At 33.2% G+C, this 12,237-nt stretch overlaps 1 protein-coding gene across 1 annotated transcript; it reads right to left on the bottom strand.

Annotated features, from left to right (window-relative positions):
- Positions 1 to 248: 248 nt before the first annotated feature.
- Positions 249 to 7,317, bottom strand: LOC138322266 (cilia- and flagella-associated protein 157-like). The gene is made up of 11 exons (XM_069266307.1): positions 7,163 to 7,317; positions 6,872 to 6,962; positions 6,418 to 6,538; positions 5,238 to 5,387; positions 4,738 to 4,891; positions 3,915 to 4,182; positions 3,425 to 3,555; positions 2,672 to 2,822; positions 2,044 to 2,249; positions 1,038 to 1,245; positions 249 to 515 (listed from the first exon to the last, which is right to left on the bottom strand). Exons 1-11 carry the CDS (start codon positions 7,315 to 7,317, stop codon positions 447 to 449), a joined length of 1,704 nt encoding a protein of 567 aa, XP_069122408.1. The 3' UTR covers positions 249 to 446.
- Positions 7,318 to 12,237: the final 4,920 nt, after the last annotated feature.

The raw sequence follows: 12,237 nt of genomic DNA, 5'->3' as shown, positions 1-12,237 counted from the left end.
GAAACTTTTAATTTCGTTTCTATATAAAACAGTAGAAACCCGTCATCATGCGACGTCATATCTGGTTTGTGACGTCATAAAAGTGTTTTTACACATGTGTCTTATGATATTTAGGACATGGCCGTATGACAGGGCCAGTTATGTGATAAAACTTATTAAGCAAGTAATTGTAAATATGAACATATAGAACACAAAATTTATACAGTGCTATTTTAATAATGAAATAAAATGATGTCAAACCAATATAATTGTTGACGTAAATGATATTTTAATCACCCCGTTATACACATGGAATACACATAAATGCACTTTGACGACAGAGTCAATATCATGTGACTTTGTAGCCCTTTCCATACAGCATTCTCTTGGCAGGACTAACAGGTCCGATGCTGCCCATAGGTGTACCACGTGATCTGATCTGGTCACGTGAATGTTCCCGTCCTTGCTCATGAAGAAAGGATTGCTTGTTGTCGTGGCGTGACATTGTCGAGGAGCTGGTCAGCGTAGTACAAGGCCTGAAATGTCATTAATATATTACCTCACTTCACATTTTACAACTACAAATTAAATTTCAGGTACTTGTGTGATTTTCACCCCTTTGTTTTTGTTGCGAGGAATTAGAATTAGGAGATATCACAGCTAATGATTTCATTTTGTAGAAAAAGAGGAATTTCCTCGATTTCAAATCATGACTTTAAATAAAAATGATATTTGGCATATTAAGTTTATAAAATTAATTAAATATTGTTTTTATAGATGCATTTTTGTCTATCAAAGTTAATTCCCATCGTGGCACTCAATCAGTACTGACAGGGTGAAACGCTGGGGAGTATCTTTGATAGATTAGAATGGTATAGATAATAACAGTTGTTTGATTAATTTACGTTAGTTACTCTTATATCAGATTGAAATCCTTTTGGAGATAAATGTTGGTATGATGATTGTATAGCATGAAATATATGTAAAGCGTAAACATTTTTTGAACAATGTGATATGCTGATGATATACTGACAGGATTTATGATATACGAGACCTACCTTTGGCGCGTTGACTGTTTGTACCCCGACAGAATTCGTGAGCATCTTTCGCAATTCCCCCAATCTCGTTGTGGCTGACTTCACGCGCATCTTTTCCAGACTGGTAGGGATTGGATTCTCGGGACGTGGGATCATACCTAAATCTCCAGGTTGATAGTGGAACAGCGTGCCCTTACTATTGGTGGCGATAGGCGAAACAGGAAGCGCGCTACAATACATGGGAATAGTCGTATGAGAAAATTGTTTGAGTCACTGAATCAATTCTTGAAGAATATTCATACGTGAAGATGATATTGCAATATATCTATATAGCATATAATGAGTGTTCATTTCATAGGAGATTCTATCAAATTTGCTTTTATTTTTGTAAGCATTGGCGAGCAAAACAATTGAACGAATTTCATAAAATCGCATATGGAATGAACACAAAATTGTCATATCGCTACAACAACCTACATTTCGAAAAGGTTCAAGGTCAAAAGCTGTTGCAATAATCTAGCGAAAAATTAAGATGAGTGAAATTTAGATGTCTCAAATATTATACTTTCACATATCAAAGAAACACAATTTTACAAAGGATGACAATTTATTGAATCGTGCCCTATCTGGGCTTCGAGCTCAAGATCTACGGTACCCAATCGCCTAACCAAACATACTTGCGCCTTCTACCACTGCGCCACATCCACGTCCCCAAAAAGGGCTTTTCTATGACAAGGTGATAGTCGGTTCGATATGCTGACATGATAACTGTGTAAATTGTCAACTTAAATCTTTGAATCAACATCACATAGTGCATCTGATACATTGTGTTTAATAATTTTCAAAGAAACACGAGTTTAGCAAAGGATGACAATTTATTGTCTCCTGCCCTATCCGACACTCGAACTCACGATCTACGGCACCTAATCGCCTAACCAAACATACCTGTGGCTTCTATCACCGCACCGCATCCTTATTATTATATATTATACTTTCATTTACCAATGATAATATACAAAGCACTCACCCTCGCTTTAAAGACATTTTTCCTGGAATTTCACTTGCACTCTTTTTCCGTATCCTGTATTTAGACGTACTACTTTTCCCAGATTTTGGCGCGGTTACCATGGTGACCATACCAAGTAATTCTTCTAATAAGGCGTTTTTAGGGTCCGGTTCATCGTCTTCTTCTATTCCATACACCGGGGTCACAGTCCCGGTAACGGCCTCTTTCTAAACATAGAATGAGGACTGCTTTGCTATTCACGTCCGATTGTTATTTGGTTTTGAATTAAGCTGAGACCTAATAAAATGGCTGTAATTTCGGAAAAATAAAGTGCAAATATGCACGAACCATTCATGTGGGTTTTTTTCTTCGTTATGAAAGTTCAATCGCACGTTGTTGAATATGTTTGATAAAGTTTTAAAATTGTCAATATCCGCACATACATACTGCACTGGCAATATTTTTTTTATTTTTTTTTTCTTAATATCAAATATCAGATATCAGAATAACAATTCCCGGTTTTTAATTTCGATATCTACATATAAATCAAATAAATGAATGAATAGATTAATTGTATTTATTCATTTATTAATCAATTAATTAATTAATTATCAATATTTACATATTCGTACTGGATATACCGTCTTACCATGAGCACTTCCCTGATGGTACTAGAAGCGTTACTGAGAACCTCTCCTAACTTCAACATCTCACGGTTTTCCTTCTTCAGCTTTCCTTTCACATCTCTTATCTCCTCCCGTAACCGTTTGTTGTCACGGATGAGTTGCTCCTTGTGTAATCTTTAAGAAGAAATATTATCATATTATTCAAATTCTTTCATGTACTATGACTTGATTGTATTGATATATTTCGCTATTACATTTTATATTGACAGAACTTTTTCTTCAATAAAAGTAGAAATGCAAAACATAATAAGATTTCAGAAATGCAAAAAATAAATGTTATGCATTCGTATACAGTAGAATATGGATTATACGTTGGTAATTTCGTTCGTGATATGGAGCTTTCAAATCATTTCGCGGATGGAAACGTTCGTGGCTAGTTGATGACACAACGATAATAATGATGCTTAAAACATGATTCATCGTTTTTCGTGCTCGCGTTTCCTATAGCAACCACATAAACAACGAAAATTTCATGTTAAACATTTATTTCATCGCTATGAAAAGAAAAAAAAAGTATTTATGTATTTAGATGCATTAGATCATGAAACATTGTATGAAGTAAATGGTACGATTTATAGTTTACACTCACTAATCTTCCAAAACGAAACATAATACCACAGATAAACAATACTAATTAATTAACCATCCCCCTCTCTTGTCGGCTGATTAAATGATAATAAACATCCTAATTAACCTAATCTTAAACCTGAGCATACCTCTGAGCCTCGACTTGCGGTACTAGGATGGCCCGGTCTCCGTCTAGGTCCTGGAAGGCGTGGTCTCTCATCTCCATTTCCTCCAGTAGTTCCTTCATGTGTTGACTCCGGCTTTTTAACATCTTTATTATCTGCCATGTAAGTACGATATATAACTTATAATTGTGTTATGATTTATCAAGTTTGTGCGAGTTTACTCTAATTGTTAACGGAGAATAAAAACAGGTTTCTTTTCCACAACATCTATTACCATTTATATATGGATAAAAAATCAAATAGTCAATATGCATCGTGATGTGATACAAAAACAATAGTATCGAGAAAGAAAAAAAAATGCAAAGAGCTTATACAACAATTAAGTATTGCATCAATACATTATTTGAGAATGGCAAAAATCAACCAATTTGAGAAAAATAATTGCATATTTTCTTTTGCTCTATATAAAGATATGGTTTTCCAAAATTTCAATTAATGTCTTACAACTATATACCTTTGCACTGCTACTGTTATTTTTCGCTAATTCTTTTTCTCGTTCCTCTAACACTTTTATACGTTCTTCCTGTTCCGCCACGCGTGCGCGCGCTGCTTCGTTTTCCGCTTTAAACTCCACTGTTTTATCTGTTGTCTGAATTATCTCCCCTCTGATAGCCACGTTCTCCCTTATCGCTCGCTTGGTGGTGTCCGCCATCTGTTTATTGGAAACCTTTCTGAAGTCGGCAGCTCTTTGATTAACCTGATCCACCATCTCCTTTTTCAGTCTGAACGTAAAATGTAAATTTTGAGTTGAAATACGACGCAAAAGCATAGACCATTGCGTTATTGTTGTCTACTCAAATCACTTTAAGCTAAAAAACGACTTTTAATTTTAAAACTATAAATATAAAACCATTTTGATGATTTTGTGGAGCCTCAAAAGTTATTGGCTAAGCGATAATACTACACCATTTTCATTTCATAAACAATTAAAAACAGTAAACATACATGTACATTATTATACCATATTTATGCCCATAACTCGGGTCGTAGTATTATTCTAAGCGTCAACCTAATCACTATGCAGTTGTTGCCTATCAATATGCCATGCGTCAAAACAGCGAAACAGACCTGTATGTTGACCATAGATTTACACAATGAATCATCATTATATTCATACACCGAGTTTGGCTCTAAATACAAACGTTTTCACGTTATAATTTTTATTTATAATCTTTTTTTTCTTTTTTTTTTTTTTTTTTTTTTTTTTTCAGAAACGAAGTAGGCCTTTAGCTGATTATTTTTTCTATCACCTATCTACTTGATTTCGTAACACGCACCTGTCTTTGTCGACAATTGCCTTCAGTCTGATATTCTCTATAATGTATTTCTGGTCCTCATCACTCTGTTTCATGTGCTCCTCCATAGCAGCTACCTTAGCGATTCTCTCCTCCTTTTTCAATTTGAAATCTTCTAATTCATTAAGCTGTTGGCCTGGAGTTGAGATAAATAAAACATCTTACATTCACCTATTACTGCAAACATTGGTAGACTGATTTGAACCTTTTTGTGGCCTTTCAGTCCATTTTATTACTAGAAAGTAATTGAAATTGTGTTTTGTAACCATAGGAAATGTCAAGTTATTGTGAATTTTTTTCTCTTAAAGACCATTAGTTTCATATCTATAAGAATTATTACCTGTCATAAAACTTTTTTGCTTTTGAAGGCAGCAAACCAATGGCCGGGTCAAAATATATCCTGAGCTCGATCTTGTATACACAGGGTTCATTTTGAAAGTCTATTTTTATATTTAGTTGGCTGTTCACTATTAAATACTTACTGAGCTGACTGTTTTCGGCAGTGAGCCTCTCTTTGGTATCCTGGAAGTCCTGTCTGATCTGGTCTATCTGGTCATTAGCCCATTTCTTCTCCTCCTCTCGTGTTGTCTGTACTCCATTGATTTCCTCCATTATCAGGGCCTTCTCTTGTTCTGTAAATAACAACACCTTTGTGTTTGAAGCTTAAGGATGTGGCGATCAAAATGTAAACAATTATAACAGAAAACGCCGTCATTATATAAATACCTCAAACTGATATCATTATAAAACCCTAATGGAAAAAAAAGTGAATTACATTATAGTAATTTTAAAAATTGATTCGTACAGAGAGGGAAACAGCGGGACTACTACAGTCGAAACTCGTTATCTCAAAATCGCTTTAGTCGAAATTCCTTTTGAGTCAATTAATTTTGAAGTCCCGTTATTTCCCTTCTTTGTGTATGTATTTTAAAATCGGATGACTCGAATTTCAATGACTCGAAACACCGGTTGAGTCAAAGTCAATTTCTGGTCCCTAGAACGGATATTCGGCGAAAAAAAGTCGCTATCTCGAAATCAATTTCAGTCAATATTTTAAATTTCCTACGGGATATCAGGATGCATGCTATTATCGTGACGATCATATTATCGTAATTCAAGCTTTATCTATTTTAAAAAATCCAAAAACATCTGAAAACATATAACTAAAATGATTTAATAGAAACCTTATTAGTTGGAAAATTACGATAATATGCTGATCACGGTAATAGGCATGTACCGCTGTATAGTCATAAGATAATGACCATTGAAAACCACGTTCTGATCAAACCTAATGACATTACGTTATAGTCGAATTCCGGATGAGTCGAATTATTTAATGTATACTCAGGTGTTACGGGAGGGTAATGTTTCTTCTTAAAGTATATGTGAAGCCATTTTTTTGATAATACGTAAGGAAATTGCGCGCAACGGAGAGGTTTCTACACGTGCTAATATCGCCATGCCCTGTATAAAATGAAATTATCCTTTTTGAATGTACAAATCCTTTAAAATATCTAGGTTGAATCACAATTTCAATCTGAAAGATCTAGCGACCAGAAGAACCATCCCTACTTTATAATTTTTTTAAAATCTATTGGTATTGATGTTGAGTAATACTAGATTGATAACGCGTATAAAATGTATATGGAATATTATGTATACCTTTTTCATGATCTTGACCCTGAAAAAACTTTTCAATATCAGCGTTTTCTCTGGCCATTTCATCATGTTTTTCCTGCAGGACGATCTGATTTTTCTCCAGTTCCTCTGACTTGCTTTGTATCTAGAACAGTATGGTATAAATGTTTAATTTATTTTTAATATCTAAATTTTAAGGGACATAAAACTGACAATGATGATTTCCATATTACGATTTCTACAAACAAATGAAAAAAAATAATCTGATAAATACTGTTATCCATTTTGTGAAAGGGAAACCGATTTCTTTCCTAATCGAATGTATTGGAAATATCCATCACTAACAACAATAGTAAGCACCAGTAATGTAACAAAATAGCGACATCATAGTTATGATATGGCACTCGGCACAATTAATTATTTTGCCAGGTATACATATTAATCATATTTGCTTACACAGAATCACATCTTTTCGTACAAGTTGATCAGTCATGTACATTATAAGAGGGAGCTGATGGGCATTTAATACAGATGGTATTTCGATCGGCCTCTCATTTAATATATTATTCCTGTATCAATAAGACCAAATGAAATACAAATATACCACTGATGAAGAACTATAACGTTCTATCGTAAGCATATAAGTATGACAGTACATTGGTATTGAAGTATTTTCACAATTAAAACCATTAGTTTATATATGTATATTTTGATGTAATAAGAGTAGTACAACCATCTATTGTTTCTATAGGGAAGGGCTTATACTTACTTCATTAGCTGGTGCTCTAAATCCCTAATCTGCATGAAAATAAAATCTTTAGACATCTCATTGACGCTGTCACTAGACATTTTAGAGGGTGACCCTCGTCCCGACTTTCCACTTTTCTTCCCTTTCTTTCCACTCTTCTTTTTCTTCGGGGGCATCTCTTATGTTTTAGTTAACCGAGTATTTACAATATCTCTTGCCAAAACAAAATCTATCACCAAAACAAAAATGGCGTCAATCTACAAGTTAATTTATATATATAAGCAGGTCCAATCAGGCTTAATTGTTAGAGCTAGTTTAAACAATAGAGGGGTATTCCTTAGCTACGGCTATAAAAAGAACATCAGTAGACATTACAGGTCGGGTGGATGTGGTGTGTATGTGTACGAGTGCGCATTATATAGCGATAAAAATCTTTATTGTTCCAACTCACACCATGACAAGACAATCAGGTTTAAATACCAGGCGTATACGAACAGCACATGGTCAGGAATACACATATGACAGACCGTAGGCATTGTTTTAACTTTGTGGGCCGCTTTAATCAAAACTTAAAAGGTACATATTGCTTGCAATTGTCTTCCGTTTCTGAGATTGGATCGGGAATTCGTTTTGATGTATAACACAGAAACAAAGAGTTAATAGCAACTTTTTATCAATTAATCAATTTTAACTTTATATTACATTTTACGCTTGCTTAAAAGATATGTTATTAATGGATATAGATAGGTCATAAATATTGATGATATGTCTATGTGATAGTGATGAATTATATTAGTTAATATTGACACAATAATATATCCATCAAATAGGACATAGATTAATGAGAAGAAAATTTCTATTATATCTAGTTTATATAAACATGAAAGGCAACAATTATGTAACAACGGATACTTTTTATATGCTATAAATCAAAAGATGAACTTTATTCAAGAAGCATATGTCCATTACATGCATGTACATAACTATTTGTTTCTTGTTCCAATGGCCTTGGTACACCATCATTGTTCTTTGCGCTTCATTTACCTACAGGGAATATTCAATATGTTCTGCTATTTCTATCACAAATCAATAATATGATTTATGTTCCTCCAACTTAAAAATAACTCAATACAGAATAGACATTGAAATGACCACCATAGGTGACATATATTTATTATCATGAAAAATTAAAACAATAACATTACGACATCAGAACAAATCGTTTTTCACTCAAAAAGTATTTTAAAACTACATTACCAAACATTATTACAATTAGCCCTAGTTGGGTTGTAAAAATCCGCCACAAAAGTGTGTATCTGCAACACAGATAAACACTTTCCCCACAAATCAATAATATGATTTAATGCATTTTAAAATTATATTTCTTTGTACTTCCAAACACCTAAATTATTATTTATTTTATGATGGACGATTTCATTATGCAATTTATGGTCACATGATTTTTTTCACTAGTGATTGAAACTTTTTAATTCAATAACGGGTATGTTCTGCTATTTCTTTCATAAATCAATAAAATGATTGTCTGTGTTTTTGAAAATATATTTCTTTGTACTTCAGAAAAATTATTTTCGCAAGGTTTCTATTATTTATTTTATGATGAACTCCTTTTTTACAGCGATTCGTTTTGTTATTTATAGTCATATTGTTAATTTTTCACAAGTGATGAAAACTTTTGAACTGCGATTTATTGAAGCGATTTCAAATCTCACTCGAATGACGAGCAATTTAATCATACTCGAGAATTGTTGGTTTACAGTTTTTTCATTTTTGTTAAGACCTACTACCTTTCCAAAAAAAAAAAGTTTCTTCAGGGCAATCTATGATAATTGTGAAGATTCAATTTACTGTTGTGCCGTCTAGAGCAGTGATTGTCAACTAACGCTCGTTAACAAGCCTCCATTACAAAAATTAGCATCTGATTTATTTTTAAAATGTTCAGAATGTAATTATAGTGAAGTATTAAACGGTAAGCCAATACCTTTTGTGACTTTGCAAAATTGAAATTGCTATTTCACATAACCATTTTCAAAATTAAAAAGCGGTTTGGAAAGGTAGTGAACATTTTATAAAACTAAGCACCGTAGATCTAGTTATTTAACCCGGTCAAAATAACAGAATAGCATTCCTACGACCGGTTATACCGTGTAATTCTTTTATATCGTATGCTTCATCAAACTGAGAAGGGCATTTAAAATTTAAAAAAACCCGAACTTTTAATTTGCATTGTCAGGTTTTATACAACATATATTGCTCTTGCTATTATGTAGATTTTATTATCCTTTTTAAAGAGCCATACCCGGAAAAATCAAAGGTTCTCTGACAGTTTATCTAGTTGAACATACTTTATGTTCGGTAAAGTATAATTGTGACTGTTGAGTACCTGGATGATTTTTATCTGACATTTAAAGTTGTATATTTTTGTAGTTTCACCATCACAAACTCTCATCAAACATTCAGTGTGTGAATTTAAATGCTTATATATGATGGTTCAGATCAATGAAAGCCCCAATATATTATTGGCATAGCGGTAAATGTCGAATGAAATATCACACGTTTTGAAAGAACCACAACAGTCAACGCTATGTTTCAAGCTTTCGGGTAATATCAGGAAACCGAGTTGCATCACGTGACCGACATCGGCAATACCCGTATAGATCTTAACCTCCCAAGCCGTATCACGTGATCAATATCGACAATACCCATACAGATCAGAAAAGATCGGAACAATCCGGATACTTCGAGCTATTTTAAAGGTGTACACGTTTTAAATCAATATCTAAATTTAATTGTTTAATAATTCGTTTTAAATAATTTTGCGAATACTAACTATACTTTTTCTAAAAATACACAACAAGTCATAGACCATACAACTTTAAACACTTTGTCATTTCTTTTCAATCAATTTTATTAAATAAATCCAAAAGGATCGGTCAACTAGCTAGGCCTATATCAGTCCTCTCCTAGTCAGAGAATTTATATACAATAGTCTTAAAAGATATTAACAACTTAGAAAGAGATATGTACGAACAGGTATGGTTAGCATAAAACACAAAGACAATGATATAAGTATGTTATAAGCAATTACGTATGCTGTTATAGATATACAATGTATAGCTTTAACTAAGCTTTTTAATACTTCGTCGACATCTAAAATCACATTATATCATAGTTACTTACGTGATCTGCTGAAAATCACATTTGCAACATATTTTAATCTCCTTAGATGATTTTAAAGCATTTCTCGTTTTTACATTTTTCGGCTAGTGTTGTGTTCATGTGTAACCATCTAATATCATTATGATATCAAAACTACATTTTTGTTTTTATTAAAGGCCCATTACTTTTCCGGAGCAAACAAATAAAGGTTCTTAACAACATCAAAATCCCGATGACCTAAGATGAGGTTATAACATCAAACATATGCATAGATTTCCTGCCTATTATATGTTAACAGTCGAGAGTCATTTCGAATGGCGACCACGCGTTATGAAAAATAACGTTTTATTTATTTAAATCAAATTGTTCAGAAGGTGGTGTAGTATAAACGATAAGTTTATAACTATTGCGACTCTATAAAATTATCAATCTCGTTTTACATTCCCATTAGAAAATAATTAAAAGCCGTTTCGGAAAGGTAGTGGGCCTTTAAGAATAAATCGAGTACTATAACAATATTATCAATAAAATCGTGGCAGGGACAACCTTGGTTTACTGATTGATGTGTCCGTTTGTAAGAAAGTTTTTTTTCCCAAATATGTAAGCCATGTAAATATACTTGGCTCATTAATATTTCCAAAGCATGAAATTTCTACTCTCTAGTCATCGCTACTCATATCATGTTGATGTTGACATCTAAAGTATTATTATCACCTGTACTATGTTCGATAATGAAGTTTTCTTAGATGAACATTCATAACAGCAGTGAAAGCAATGCTTCGAACCTTAAATATCGCCTCTTTAACAGTTATTAGTATGTACTATTTAGTGATGTAAGCCACTGTTAATTCTCATTATTCTATATTTCCAACGGTGTTTTTGTTAATGGAAATGATATTCGCGAATATATGAATTCGCGATCAAGTGCTGTTAGGTTTGTTTACATTTTTATACAATTATTACGCGAAAAAAAAATTGAATTCGCGTCGGACACATTCTTACAAAAATAAGTGGAAATGTGTTATCTCGCCAAAATAAATTTTTATTTTCATTATGCCAAATGCCTCTTTGATCAGTTGCTAATAGATAAAACTCTGTAGTTATCTTATCACGTCTCCATACTCATTTGTAATACACGCCATTAAAATGATAAAATTAAGAAAAAATATCATAAATTGACGGCGTGACGGCACGCGGTTGTATTAAAGTTGTATTCATGTAATATAGCTACCGGCAACACTAGGGCTTTTCTATAAAGGTTGGTGTAAAAATATTTTTTTTTTTTAATGGTTGCATGAGAATTCCAAGCGTTTTACTCGTAGTAGCAGTAATAGATCCGCCAGTTCGGCGGGCCATCCTTTCTCGGAGTTTCTCCAAAGGCCACATCTCCGTTATTGAATGTTGTCGTCCATAAATTGGGTATTCTCTTTTGTGAACGTCATGTTAGTTGAAGACTTCTTGGCATTCATCCAATGTATATCTGAACAAAATAAACGGCTTGGTCCTTGGTAACATTAATTGGATTCCTGGGATCATCGTCATTTCTGCAAACATAAGCCTATGGTAAAAAGCTCACCTCGGTTACCCCCCCTATACCCTTTATATCCACACATATGGACTTCGTATACGTCATAGTAAAACTGAAGACTCTGTGTGCGACAACATATGAGATAGGTCATTTGGTCATTAGATGTAGATATATGTAGCTTATGACTATCATGTGGGATAGTAGTGTATGGTAATATTGTAAGTAGTGGATGATAATATTGAAGGTAGTTTATGATTATAATGTAATTGGTGTATAGTATTTTTGTAGGTAGTGCATGGTAATTTTGTAAGTAGTGGATGATAATATTGAAGGTAGTTTATGATTATAATGTAACTTGGTGTATAGTAATTTTGTAGGCAGTGTATGGTTA

This window comes from Argopecten irradians, chromosome 4, assembly GCF_041381155.1.
Source record: "Argopecten irradians isolate NY chromosome 4, Ai_NY, whole genome shotgun sequence".
In the NCBI taxonomy this organism is placed as follows: domain Eukaryota; kingdom Metazoa; phylum Mollusca; class Bivalvia; order Pectinida; family Pectinidae; genus Argopecten; species Argopecten irradians.
This window is presented reverse-complemented; position numbering and strand designations above follow the sequence as displayed.

What these genes read in the sequence shown, in the direction of transcription:
- LOC138322266 (XM_069266307.1), bottom strand. Translation starts at nt 7,317, where the DNA reads ATGCCCCCGAAGAAAAAGAAGAGTGGAAAGAAAGGGAAGAAAAGTGGA. An exon ending in TGTACATGACTGATCAACTT is followed by an intron (nt 6,539 to 6,871) that starts GTACGAAAAGAT and finishes ATACTGTTCTAG; the next exon opens with ATACAAAGCAAGTCAGAGGA. An exon ending in TGCCGAAAACAGTCAGCTCA is followed by an intron (nt 4,892 to 5,237) that starts GTAAGTATTTAA and finishes TCTCAACTCCAG; the next exon opens with GCCAACAGCTTAATGAATTA.